This window comes from Cimex lectularius, unplaced genomic scaffold, assembly GCF_000648675.2.
Source record: "Cimex lectularius strain Harlan isolate CLEC.00 unplaced genomic scaffold, Clec_2.1 scaffold106, whole genome shotgun sequence".
Classification (NCBI taxonomy): domain Eukaryota; kingdom Metazoa; phylum Arthropoda; class Insecta; order Hemiptera; family Cimicidae; genus Cimex; species Cimex lectularius.
The window spans coordinates 1,122,235-1,136,747 of record NW_019392769.1 but is presented as its reverse complement, the minus strand read 5'-3'; the positions used below and the strand labels follow the sequence as shown (position 1 = coordinate 1,136,747).

General features: G+C 34.2%; 1 protein-coding gene across 4 annotated transcripts in view; it reads right to left on the bottom strand.

Moving 5' to 3' along the window:
* LOC106662253 overlaps positions 1-14,513 on the bottom strand; it is a 124,820-nt gene that overhangs the window by 16,617 nt on the left and 93,690 nt on the right. For 2 of the 4 annotated variants that reach the window (XM_024227555.1, XM_024227557.1), the window contains exons 8-11: positions 9,419-9,675; positions 7,210-7,398; positions 6,987-7,150; positions 6,783-6,926 (exon numbers count right to left, since the gene is read on the bottom strand). In XM_024227555.1, coding sequence (XP_024083323.1) covers positions 6,783-6,926; positions 6,987-7,150; positions 7,210-7,398; positions 9,419-9,675 — 754 coding nt within the window. Of the gene's footprint in view, positions 1-6,776; positions 6,927-6,986; positions 7,151-7,209; positions 7,399-9,418; positions 9,676-14,513 lie in introns of all 4 variants that reach the window. The other 2 variants (XM_024227554.1, XM_024227556.1) reach the window with 1 other exon arrangement.

The window sequence follows — 14,513 nt, the reverse complement described above, 5'->3', positions numbered from 1 at the left end:
GACTGGGTGGATTATGATCGACAATCTCCAACGATAAACTTTAGAATATTGCAAGCTCCTCACGGCGCACTGTCAATATAATCTAGGTCACCTCATAACCTGTGATTGCTCACCTACCGGTTTTCCATACTGTTCGGATTTTCATTTTTATTTTAAAGAACCGCCCGCCTATTTTGTTTATCATTTACTTATTATCCGGGAAGCCCGATCTAAAGGATTGGCCGCCCCACTCCGGGTGCCACACAGTCGCTTTTATGACCGGGCCTTGTTCGTCTCAGCACGCTCCGCTTTCCATTTTTTCTATTTTTTGTGTTGAACCCGCAAACGCTTTTCTACAGACCGCTTTCTGTGAAATCTCTTCTAGCATCGCTTGGAATTTTTTTCTGGGTTGATTTTACACCTCGCCAAAACGCCGGAGTTGCTGGTACTTGCAAGTCGGCCGTCCTCCCCAAATACCCTATTTTTCATCGCTCCTGGATCCTTCTATTTCCTGCCCACCTTTTATCATTCGCCACAACAACAGATTAGTGAGTCTTTATTATTTCATTTCTTTATGTTTTATGTCAATCATTTTTTATTTTAAAAACTGTTTTATTTTATGTTTTTTCTACGCCTCCCGATTACGTTCGGGTGGTCCTCCGTCGGTTAAAATCGTACACCTCTGTGACAAAACACCGGTCGTTTCTTGATGTAAAGTTAAAGATAATTTCTTATGTCATCGTCGGATGGCTAATTATTGCCCGTGTATAACTGAACTATTCAAAAAATATAGAAAATATTGAACTCTGTGTTATTTGGAGAAGATGCATGATGCCACCATTTCTGAGGGTTTGAACTTCCTTTGACGTCTTTCGTTTTAATCAGTAATGTTCCTACAACAATAAAATTTTGCTATACATTAATTCTGCAGCGAGCTTTGCCAATAAATTCTAGGCAACCACATTGCCAATGGTTGTTCCTCGCCCAGCCATACCACTCCAGCTACACCTGAACACGGCTCCTTCTTTGTAAAACGTAGTTAGAAACTCGGTTTAAGCCGAGATAAATAAAATCTGAATAAAAAAAGTCGATTGGACTGAATCGACAATGTAACAAAAAAAAAAAAAAAAAAAAAAAAAAGAAAAAGAAAGAAAAAGAATAGAAAATATAGCAGCTATTTGTTATGGTTTAAAACACCCAGTGGAGTATGGAAAGAAGTCTGATCTTNAAAAAAAAAAAAAAAAAAAAAAAAACAAAACAAGAAACTAATTATTTATCAAAACAAATTAAGCCACCATGTTATGTGAAATATAATATTTGATGTGTTTCTTAGTGACCTGTTGTTTCACAATTTGTTGAAGTCGTGAGGAGCGGTCAAGAATGAAGTAGTTTAGATAAACACTCCTTTTTCATTTTTTTTGTCTACGTTTCGACCTTTATTCGGGTCATCTTTAGGGCGTAAATTGTGGCGCTATTCTTGTGGTGTCTTATTGGTTTTGTGAATGTATTGTGTAATATTTTATTGTATTTGTTTTTTCCGGTTATTCGACAATAATACTGAGCTTCGCTATGTAATAATTGTTACATATCAACATTTAATTAAAAATCTATAGAGTTAAAGATATTATGCTATAGAAAAAACAAACACTTTTATTATTATTATTATTATTATTATTTAAGGGCACTTTAACGGCTAAGGTAATTTCACGCCCTAACATCCAAACCTTCTATCTTAGTTTAGCTACATCCCTTCTGAGTGCTATGAAGCTCTGACTCTAAACATTCACTCGTAAACTAATTTATCCTATTGCCATCCAAGCTTTAATTTATCCTTTTAAAATTCTTAATTTGGAAGGCAAAACTCTTCTATTATTATTATTATTACTGTATAATTTTAAATATGGAAACAGTAAATTGGACAAATGATTTTTTTTTCAACTGGTTGAAACGATAATATCGAGAAAAAAAATTGTGTTCCACTTCTTTTTCGTTCACGCTCCCTGGTCAAACTTACATTTTAAGAAATATAGTTTATTTATGTAGGTTGAACTTGTTTAATATAACCTGAGTGGTATATTCACGAAGCTTCAGAAGCTGTGCGTTTAGATTTTACAAACTTAATGAAATATAACACCTAAACCGAGGTATATATTACTACCTTATCCCTGGATAAGTTTAATTACAATCTGCTATATCTCACTCGATGATCCCTTGCTTCTCAGAATCCGCGTTTAAGTTCTGATTATTCATCGCGGGCTTGAAAAGGCCGAGTCGCAGATGACCGAGGCCAGAGGTGAAATCAATTAGCTTTAATTTCAAACTTTCTTGGGAAACGCGAGGTGGGCAACAATGAAAAACGCTGCAAACATTTCCAGATCCACTTAGAAATGCAATTTATCAACATTACTCTCTGCTTTTATGGTGTGTCAAGTAGGATCCATTTATCCTTTAACTCCTCATTGAGTCAACCCGGCGGCTTTCTGAAATGAGAGCTGCTTAGTTTGACAAATTCAAAAAGACGAATTCACAGGAAATTCTATCTAACTTCGCAACATTTTAGCGTATTTTTTGTTAAACTTAAAATAATTAAGACCAGTTTTGTATTGTTTATTCGACGTTCTATTCCATTTTAGAATTTATGCTAAAGGATTACAAAGAAAATATGAAAATAAACAATATATAACAGTAATTTTGAGTTCAATTAAACAACACCTTTTGAAAACGAATTATTGAACTGTGTTGCTCAATCATGCCTAAAGACAAGTTAAGTAGAAATAATGATAATTCGTTATCGATATTTCTGCCCTTTTGAAGAATACCAATGCAAATAGAACATTATTCATACGGAATTTTATCATTTGACATGGCATTATAAATGTGCTTACTTTTTCCAGTGATCTCATAAATAATCGTTCAATTTAGTCTTTAAATGTGTGGTGTTTAGTGACCGTTACTTGATGATTATTCGGAGATCGTAAGATGCGGTCTGGAGTGACGTAGGTTTTAGAAAGACAGTTTCTTTATCGTTTATTCGATCTTTATTGAGATCATCTTCAGGACTCAAAGTGTTTGTTTTCCGTTTAGAAGTATCATTCTTGTGTATCGTGTTCACGTGGTTTCTGTGACGAGATATTTCTGTAACATAGTCTCGGTGGCCGAGTATACTAAACCCGCAACACGTTTGAGTGTTGCAGAAGTGTTGTTGAGCACGCCGTTAGGGCAGACTTAGGTTTCACTAATTATTCAATCAACTAGCTGATAAATTAATTGTTGATTAAAGTAATCAAAAGATGGTCAAAAAGTCAAGATAAATATAAACTCAACACTCTCAACATGACAGACAAGAATGACACATCTACACGGAAAACAAACACTTTGAGCCCTGAAGATGATTTCAATAAAGATCGAAACATTGGCACGATAAAGAAGATGTTTTTCTAAAACCTACGTCAAGCCAGACCGTCACGACCTCCAAATAATTAGTCTTTAAAATTCGACAGAAAAAACAAATTGAGTACATCGAATCGGCTTTTTACCTTTTTGACTAAAATGAGTTGGTAATTTTTATAGTCACCTAAATTTTTTATCTTCAAATTTTTACTTATATTGAACTGGCTTGAATAATCTAAATCTCGGACCAGAACACTGCGTTTCCGGCATAATGACAGTGAAATGCAAGAAATATATGTTAAAAAGAAAATGGTTTCTCCTCAAAGGAACTGGGGCGGCGAAAAGATCTTACCCGACTAAGAATAGGGCTTACACGCTTGACTGATATAACCTGTAACGTGTAAAGGTATAGGCTTGGACATAATGTCATGCATTGGCTCCTTATACAGAGCGAGTAGGAATGCAGTCGATATGACAACGGCCAGTCTATGGGTCTCCTCCGATTTCTGATAGGTGTTTACATGTTATATAATAGTTGTAAATAATCGATATTTTTGTCAAGAGTTTCGTTTGATTAATTGCATTTATAAGCGTGAATGACTATGGTGGATTCTTTAATCACAACTTTATTGGCATTTAAACAAAAGGGATTTTTCGTTTTAGCCAAAATGTGAGAGTTGGATTTGTAGTTTCTCGAGTCATCATGTTTAAAAAAATAAAATTTTAGTAATATTGAAGTGGTTCGTATGTTCCCAATTTCGGATCAGACCATCGCGGATTCGCCCCTATGACGCTAAAAGACAATAAAAATATGTTGAAAAGTCGAGAATTCTGAATCGTATAGGAGTTTTTACTCGCCCTCCGCGCTCGAAGCAAAGTATGTAGAGATATTGTTCGGACAAGATAAAAGATGACATACCTTGGCTCCTTATAGATGGCGACTAGGAATGCTCTCGATATGAGTACGGGAAAGAGTCTACAGGTTCCCTTTCGATTTTCGATTAGGAGTACTTTATTTAATTGAAAATATTTTATTAAGTGAATGGCGATGATGGATTAAGTACTCTACGGATACTAACACTATTAGATTAGTTTTATAGTTTGTGCATTAAGGAATTCTCCAGGAACATGGTTGGGTTATAAGAGCTTATAAGAAGAAAGTGTATTTCTGAGTGTTAAGGTTAAAACTTATATAAGTTCAGGGCTGACATAACCTAGCTGACTATAGCTCTTGTAATGACTGATTAAATTTCCACCCGGCGTCACTAATTCTTTTTGTTTTCGACTTCCAAACAGCAGCCAATGAACTTGCAGCACATCTGTATTAAGCATGGGCTCAACCGGTTATGTTAGACTCGTTGATAAGATTTCATCACTAATGGGGGAAGCAGCAAACACAAGTCACAAGCAACCCTTTTAACTAGTAGTACTTATCGCAATCATCGTTCACTCAACAGCCGTTGTACTTATGACTACCATTTCGGCTTTCTTCAACAGCGTATGGTACTGCACGCAGCACAGCAGTTCCACAGTCCACAAGTCCCCGGACACTAAACTCCTTAGAATGATCGGCAAATCCAAGTTCTAACACAGGAAGTGATTATTCCTATTCCTACATTGAATTGGATGAAAAATTCAGGTATATTGTCTTAGCCCCCTGGTGCAGTCTATTTTTTTCTTTCCAAATCTCGCCAGGAGGAGGTCTTTGGACTGTGTCTTTTCCAGTGAATGAATTCTATCTTCTTCCACGCTTTCGCCAAGTCCTCTTTCCTAAGATGTTCGTAGTATGGATCAGTATACCCAAAAAATAGGTTCAGACTCATCAGAGGTGGCAAGGGCATCCGCTTTCTCTGTGCCTTTCTATTTCTGCTTGTTACGGGACGCAGAAGAGTGTGGTGTCGTTTCGTGCACCTAACCTGTTTAGGTTGGTTTTAGCAATTCAGCACCATTCTCCAGCTTATTTGAGTTTATTGATCTGATAGCTCCCTGAATGTCCGATATGATGGCTATGTCTTTGTTTTTTTTATACACTGTTTAAATTAAATTGAGTACATCTTTTCATTGATTTGGACTTAAAGATACCGGTGTACTTGCCCTTGGGCTCCGAAGATTTTGGTGTCATATACTCCTGCCACTTGACTCTTGCGTCCTATATTCATCGCTGTATCAACATAAGTGTCTTCCATGACTGAGGTTTTTCCTTTTCCCCACACCTTTTGCTATTTATTAGGTTTGTTTGGAAGTTTTGTTTAAATTAAAATAACCTGTTCACGTCGCCCCTGGTCACGAGTATTGGATATTCTCTCACTAGGATGCTCTTGTCCTTCCATTCAAGTTTTAATCCCTTTGGAATAATTTTCTTTTCAGCCACCGTTATAAATTAGAGGAGGATTAGATCCAATATTTCCATACGGGAAATGTTTTCACCCCTCCAGTTACATTGATCAGATACATCTCTCCAGATACGTACAAGCGCGCCCTTGTATTTTTGTGAGTTCTTTTTGTTTTGTTGTTTGAATTTAACGGCCCAGAAAATCGTACCGCATTTGATGATTGGTTTGACCACAATGGACTACAACCCCACCTGCTATACTTCGGCACCAACTTCATTGTTTGCGGACTTTTTGTAGCACAATCAATATTTTCTTCGAAAGAATGTCTTGCCTTGTGTAACAACTAAACATTTAGCGTTATTTTATTTATTTCATGCGATTCAGTTTTCTTCTTTTTGTAAACGCAACTATGGTTTAGGGTTGATCCCTAGCTCAGTTGGTTTACACCACACATTTGTAAATTTTAATTCCTTTTGGATAATATTACAAAGGGTTTCTTCAAATTTCCCTCTGCCATTTAGGACTAAATACTAATAAAATTAACCAACATTAATTACGTTAAGCGTGACCTATTAGGTATAAAGTTTAACCTATACATGCTTTCCATTCCTAAAAAATATATTCTAAAATAGAGTCTCTTCATCATATTTGTATAGAACTATCTTTTTATATATTGTAAGAATTAAGCAATAGAACAAAAATGAAATAATGATTGATTTGTCAATATTTTCTCATTTTAGTAGAAAACCATACTCATTTTAATAGGATAACTTGTGTCCAACTGGTTTGAAATATTAAAATAAATATTGTGTCAAGGATTAAAAATTTAGTGATTAAGTTGAGCTTAGAAATGAAAAATGCTTTTGTGAAACTGTTGCAGAAAATGCGAATAATGTTAAAGTTAAAACTTAATTCAATTGGTGAATTTTTTTCTAGGTGCTTCTATCTAATTTATAAACTATTATAAAGAAAAAGTAACAAACAAATTACTAAATAAGTGCTGTTATAAAATGTAATAATGTTGGTTTGAAGTGTAAATCTAAAAATTGCATGCAATAAGGCAGTTGGTATTACTTTTACCGTCTTCTCGTCTTGGGGATGGCATCTCGTTAAACAGCAACGGGTTTCCGCAATGACAGATGCCTAGGTCGTCACAGGAGCAAACGCCGGTGCCTTTTGACACACCAGTTTTCCTGGGTCCAAGCTCTCCTAGGATGACGGTTGCTGAAAACGATTTCTTTCAGATGTAAGTTTTAAGGGCAAACGTACCAATCGCGACATTACCGGTGCAGTCTTGTGGGCAGATGAGACGGTGCTGTTTCTCGAAAGGATCACACCATTTGTCCGGACAGAAGCGGATGTCGTTAGTGCAGGACGAGTAGTTGAAAGACATCGATGACAGGTTCGGTTCCGTCGGACCCCTCCACATGCATGCTCCCTTGTTTCCGCTGTACGGAAAGTAAACAATTTAAGAAAATCTAAAAATAAAGACACACGGCAAACTTACTGTCTCATCGATCCGGCTAAGCCGCAGGCCAAGTTGCAGTCTTTAAATGAGAGATGTTTAGCACACAGACCCCAGCTGTGGATGGTGAATGTATTGGCCACTGGGCAATGACTGGGCGCCACGAAAATGATGCTGAACCAAGACAAGCCCAATTGACGCAATTTGGAATCTTTCCATTCTATTAAGACACTGTAAATTAAAACAGACAAGAAACTCAAATTTTCCAAACTTAGTTATTGCCAAAGCTGAAAGAAAATATGTTATTTCAAGTTTAGGATGAAATTTTTAAACCTTTACCACCCATAATCTAGAGAAATTACTTGAGGAGGGAAAATATTTGCCAAATATTTGTTCAAATTCTTAAAACTAACAGTAGATAGATAAATGCATCTTTAAAGAAATTAGTTGGTCCATGCTAATTTAATTTCAAGTGAGATTTCAATAAAAAATCATTACATTATGTGAAAAATTGAACAATTTTACAACGCAATAACTAGCTTACATGTACATTAAATGTTGATAAATTAAGAAAACTATACTTACAGAATAAGAAACTTTATATTTTTTATATGCAATTTTTTAATCAATTTCTCGTAAGATTAACTGAGAATTTTTGCCTGTTCGTCCAAAAAATGTTATAAGCAATTAATTCCATATAAAGTTTAATTATGTCTCATAAATTTTAGGTATATATCTAAAATTTATCCATACATTGCTCAGAACTGTCAAATTTTGACATTTATTTTTTTTGTATGTAAAATGCTTTTTGACCCGAATGCTTTTTTTTGTATTACATTTGTCTGTAGACATTATATATCAAAGTTGTTTTTAAACAGGAAGTTATACAATTATTATTATCAATTTTTTGTAAACGCCTGGAGAAATTTATCTAAGTTGGTTAAAGTTTGAATAATTTTTTCCTCTGTAGTCTTTGAAGGAAATGATCCACAAACAGACAAAATTAGTCACATTTTTTGTTATGTAACGTTAGTTTAGAACATTTTTTTAAGTATTAAATTTAACAATGAAGATAATATGATACAATTTTTCAATATTTATTACAGATTATTCATTATTCTATCTTCCAAAATTGACATTAGGTAGTCGCCTGTTATTATTAATTTTTGTCCATTTTGGAGAATCCATTTTTGACACATTAGTGATACCACGTTAAGTAGGAAAAATTAAGTGTTTTGGAAATTTATTTTCAATTTTAAGAACATTGAAGTATGATTTGTTCAAATTTCTTATTACTATTTAAATTCATGAGAGGCTAATTACAATTTTTAAATGTAGGTTTTATGTATTTTTAAAAAAATCCTGTTTCAAAGTTTATCTTTACGTTCGTATTTTGCGTTTTTCAAAAATTTCAACACTTAATATTTCCAACTTAAGTGGTATCAATAATGTGAAAAAAATGGACAAATGTGGATAAAGTTTAGACAAAGAATTCTTCAAAATGTACAAAAATTAATAACAGGCAACTCCCTAATGTCAATTTTGGAAGACAAAATAATGACTACTCTGTAATAAATGTGGAAAAATTGTATACATATAATCTTGATTTTTTTAATTTATTTTTTTAACGAGGGTTTGCTACAGCAGAAGTCATATAAACCCTCGGGGTGCGGTGTTTTAAAAAACGCCGTTTTGTTAGTATGTCGGGTTCGAATGCAGGGCCGCTGGATTCGAACCCAGGACCTTTATCTTACGTGATGAGCGCCATATCAACGCCTAAACTGTTGCGGCGACCGATGCTCCAATCTTATTGTTAAATGTAATATTTAAAAGAATGCTCTAAACTAACGTTACATAACAACAAGTGACTAATTTTGTTTGTTTTGTGGATAATTCCCTCCAATGATTTCAGAGGAAAAAATTATTCAAACTTTACGTGGTATGAATAACGTCAGAAATATTTGAACCAATTTAGATCAATTTCTCCAGGTGTTTACAAAAAATTGATAACAATAATTGTATAACTTCCTGTTTAAAAACATCTTTGACATATAATGTAATGCAAAAAGAATTATTCGGGTCCAATTTTACATACGTAGAAATAAACGACAAAATTTTAGATATTTACCTAAAATTACTCACGCACATTTCTGTTGAATCTTTTGCAGAAAAATTTTGGCATAGAGGTTTGAAATTTGTAAAGTCCCTTTTTTTGCAATACGGGTATGGAATAATTTATCAGACTAATTACCCGGTGTGATTTGGTGTTTTTTGGTAACCGTATGAGGTGTAGACTATTCCCGCTTTTGCAGTGACTTCAAAGGGAGTCTCGTAGTTCCGAGGTACGGCTACGCTGAACGTAACATTCCTGCCAAGGTTTCTCGGACGCATCGGAGTAAACAGCCTGGTGTATAAAGAAGCGCTCCTTGGAACGACCAAGGACTTTTCTGGGTACTTCACGTACGGAAGGGTTGTGCTGGACAGCTCCAGTCTCGATCTCACTATCACCTAATACAAAGCACACAGAGGAAAATAATATTACCATCTTATAAAACAGAAAAATTGTAGAAATTCGTCTCAGGAACGATGGAATTTACGGGTCAACAATAATTTTGGGACGAATTTTCATATTACCACACTCCGTTTTCCGTAAAATGCGAAGACTTGAGCCAGCGTGGGAGCGCGAATCAATGAATGTATGTTAAGTCATTGCGCTACGTTGAACAATTCGAGACTTGTTTAGTACGTTTTAAACTCGAGGACTTAACCTCAATAAATCTGTGCTATCAAGATGATCTATGATTTTCAAGTTTTTAAAGCCAAAACGGGGAAAAGTTTAAAACTGCGTTTGCTATGTTTAAATAATCACTGTTCTCGGATCGTATAAACTGAAATTACTATAGAATTTCAAATACGAGAGAGAGAGAGAGAGAGAGAGAGAGAGAGAGAGAGAGAGAGAGAGAGANTAAACATTAAAATGATATATTACAATTAATTAAGGTTTTCAGTTGAGATAAAAAAGTCATTGGCACGAGCGGGATTCGAACCCACGATCTTCGGCTTGATACGCTCGTGCCATTGACTTTCTTATCTCAACTGAAAACCTTAATTAATTGTAATATATTAATTGGTCAGCGGACCACTAAACTAGTGAATTGAATAAGACTAAAATGATAAACAATCCTAAACATCAAAAAGGTATGATGGTTTTGTATTGTTAGGGGAAGGATAGAGAAAGAGAGCGAGAGGATATATATATATATATATATATATATATATATATATATATAGAGAGAGAGAGAGAGAGAGAGAAAGAGGGTGAGAGGGAGGGAGATAGGGTGAGAAGGAGGGAGAGAAGGAGAGAGAGAGAGTGAGAGAGAGAGTGAGTGAGAGGGAGGGAGGGAATGAGATAGAAATAGAAACAAACAGACTGAAAAAGTGAAAAGGTGGAGAGAGAGAGAGAGAGAGAGAGAGAGAGAGAGAGAGAGAGAGAGAGAGAGAAACAGACAGACAGAAATAGAACAATGAATGTTTCTCTCTTATTTAAAATTGAAAGAGAGAAACAGACAGCGACACAGACATACAGAGAACAAGGGAGAGAGATCGACAGAAAGAGAAAAAAGGGAGTGAATGATTGAAACAGAGAGACAGAGATCATTTTATTGCATATTCAAGTATTAAAAAAAATTTTACAACATGTTTTTCTGTACTCGCTGCTTACATATAATGTTGAAAAAGTAAGGGTAGTAGTAAATTTTACAGTAATTAGCAATTAAAAAACCAAAACAAACAACGGCAGTGTCAAACACAACAACGATTGGACCCACTGAAATATATTTAATAGGGATAATGTTTTGACAGGTTGTTCTTGGATGGTAAACGGATATCTTGTTTTTGACGCAAATGCACATATCATGTACCTTCATCCATAAACCATCGCGTTCATTTTGTTGATGTCTTATAGAAATAAAAGAACATCACGAAAACAAAAGGAAAACGATCAGATCGTCGTTTTTATCTACATTGACACTATATCTCAGATACCGCTAGCGGGTTGTTTTTGAGCATAACACTTCACAGGTTTTTAAGCAGTTGAATTTTTTTTTCATCAGAATCTAATAATTAAAATTGACCTTTTATAAAAACAGCAACTTTTTGCCTGGGCAAGCTTTAAATAGACCCTCGGACGGAATAATTAAAACAATTAACTTTTTACACCAAAGGATATCACACACGTGATGCAAATTTAATTAGATGCACAAATCATGAATTAACATATTAGTGAGCAAAATTAAAAAAATTAAGCGCTCAATTCAAATTGAGATTGAAACGAAGAAAGAATGAAGTACATGCCATGTCACTCTTCGCATTATTTAATCAAGTTTTTCCCCAAAAAACGATCGGAAACCAAAGAACCAAGTTTTAACAAGTGGTTGTTTTTATAAATGAGTTATTCAATTCAAACTAAAACAACAAATACATAATTTAATTACAATTAGTTTTTAAAAAGGTGTGATTAAAATCAAGGATAATGCGTTACTTTCTCAATATAGTTACTAGTTAACAAATACAATTTTTTTTACAAACGATCACAGCTACATCCTTATTAATTACAGCCGAAGGTCGTGGGTTCGAATCCCGTTTGTGACACTAATGTTTCATCTCAACCAAAAACCTTAGGCAAAGAGAATAATGACTCTGGACTTATTAATTGTTTTTCAGATTAGATAAAAATTACAGTTGCGAGTAAATGTAAACAGTAAGGTGACAGTTATAACAATCACTACGGTTGCTTTAAGATTTTTTATTATCTTGACATTGCAGCATACTTTTCTTCAAATTAAAATTTGAAATAAATCTGAAACTTTTGAGGGAAAAATTATATCTGCTAAATTGGGCACGAAAAATCAAGAGATTCATTCTGTAAGTTTAAAAAAACAGTAATTTTTTCTAACTAAAAACATGTAATTCATCATTTAAGAATTATGTGGTTCTTTTATTTATAATATTTTTCCATATATCATTTACTTCATATTTATTTTGGGCGACATATCTTAGCTTGTTCATTCAGGAAAATTGTACGAGCTTAGTCGTACTCGTGTCCGATTGCGTACAACACGTAATTCGCAATTCTTCTCGCATGTCCAAACATAAATGCTATGTGAGTAATGTCTTGAGTGGTACGTTCACCCCTTGGGTTCAATGGGGGTGAGCATCGGGGCTTTTCAGCTTCCCAGCTGAATGGGACCCCCTTCATAGCCAGGCAGATATCTATATATTATCCTGTTACCTCACCCACGCCAAAGCCAAGTAGGTCATGTGAAAACCCTACAACTTGTAGTTAGTTTATTTTATATATTTAGTCATCAACATTGGTATGGTAAGTCCAAGATTGTGAGGAAGGATTTTGCCTTCCTTAAGATTTGTTTATTTAGTTTTTTTTATTATTTGAAAAACATGTGCAACATATGTCAACACGATAATTATCCCTTTTCTGAAGAAAGGTAGGAACGTCATTGATTCTCAAGAAATATGAATGTTCCATAATACCATTTGCCCTAGCTAGATAGAACGTTACGTTGTTACGACCCTCATGAATGTCAAATGCTTCAGGTTATAGTGTTTGGAACCACCAGAAACCTTAATTTATTCATAACTGTACATATAAGATTTATAAAAGATCTCAGGTGGAAGTAATTTTCGTGTCAAAGAAATGGTTTTCATCGAAAATTGAAATATAAGCGTTCCTTTGCATTTTCCCCTCGAATTCATTATTTTGATTTTGAAAAAAAAAATGAATTAGATTAAAACAACGTTCAAAATGGTTTTCGTTTCGCTTAATCCTAGTCATTTTATATGTCATTCAAAAGGACGAATAAAACGTAGAAAATCCTTTTGATTGAATAATTTATTAGATTTTTCTACTATTTTTTACAGAAAATCTGTTCTTTTTAAAAAAAATAAAACTTAAATTCACTAATTTCGTGGTCCGCTTGACCAATTAATATATTACAATTAATTAATGCTTTTAGCTGAGATAAAAAAGTCAATGGCACGAGCGGGATTCGAACCCACGATCTTCGGCTAGATACGCCGCTGCTCTACCACTTGAGCTATCGTGACCTCGATCCACTCGGACACTAACTTCCCATCTCAACCCCACCTTTTGAATTTTCCCTCCTTTTTGCCATTTTTCAAATGTCATAATATAAAACGTAAAAACTGATTATTATTTATTTTATAGGTTCAAATAAAGTGTGTGGAAGTAATGTAGTGTTTTTAACTAAAAATGGACTCAATTATTCATTTTTTTCAAGTTTCAATTTTGCAGAACAACATCAGACCAGGAAAATAATTTCCGAAAGAATATAAAATCTTCATAAAATTGTGAAAATGAGTAAATTTATTTAACTTTATGGATTGTACAACAGAAAACGTATGAAAAAATAAAAGAAACATTAAAAAATACAAGGGGAAATAGGACTAGATAGAAAATATATTTATGCCATTAGCCAATAGGCCAACTACTCTGAACTTTTAGAAAATAACAATTATAAGAATAATAATAAAGAATAGGAGATAAAACAACGCATAAAAATGCACAAGACCAAGAGTATGCCATAAATCTTGGCAGAAAGAAAAGATTATCGCTTAATAGAAATAATTCAGAAGAATGTAAAAATCCCCAAATTGAATATAGAATAAACAATCAAAAAACAAAGACACAGCATATGAACAAAAATAGAAAAAAGCCTTTAAAAGATGTTTATAGCTTGCTATAAAGTTTTTTAAAAATTTGATTTTTTCATATGTAAAACAATTGCAATAGTACAGAAGCAGTAATAATAAAACTATTAAACTTGATATATTGGGTTGTCCGGAAAATAATGCAGGATTTTAAGTTTTCATTAAAAAAAATCTATATAAAATATTCTGTTTACGTTTACAGGATTACTCATTTGTATGAATGTCAACACTTATTAATCCTCTTCCAAATGATATTGTTTGTTTACCTCTGTAGCATTCCGCTACTTGGAAATAATTCAGTCATCCTTATAATGTCAAAGCGAGAATTTCGTACGATTTTCTTTTACGAGTTTAAACTCGGCCGAAGCGGAGCCCAAACGGCTAGAAACATTAACCAAGTCTGGGGCGAGGGTTGTGTTAATGAGTGCACTGTGCAAAGGTGGTTTAAAAAATTTCGGGAGGGAGATTTCAGCCTTGAAGATGAAGAAGGTCGTGGAAGGCCTTCCTCTCTTAATGATGATGTTCTGCGATCAGTGGTGGAAGAAAACCCCAAAACAACTGTTCGAGAACTTGCAGAGCAACTCAAAGTCAGTAAAACG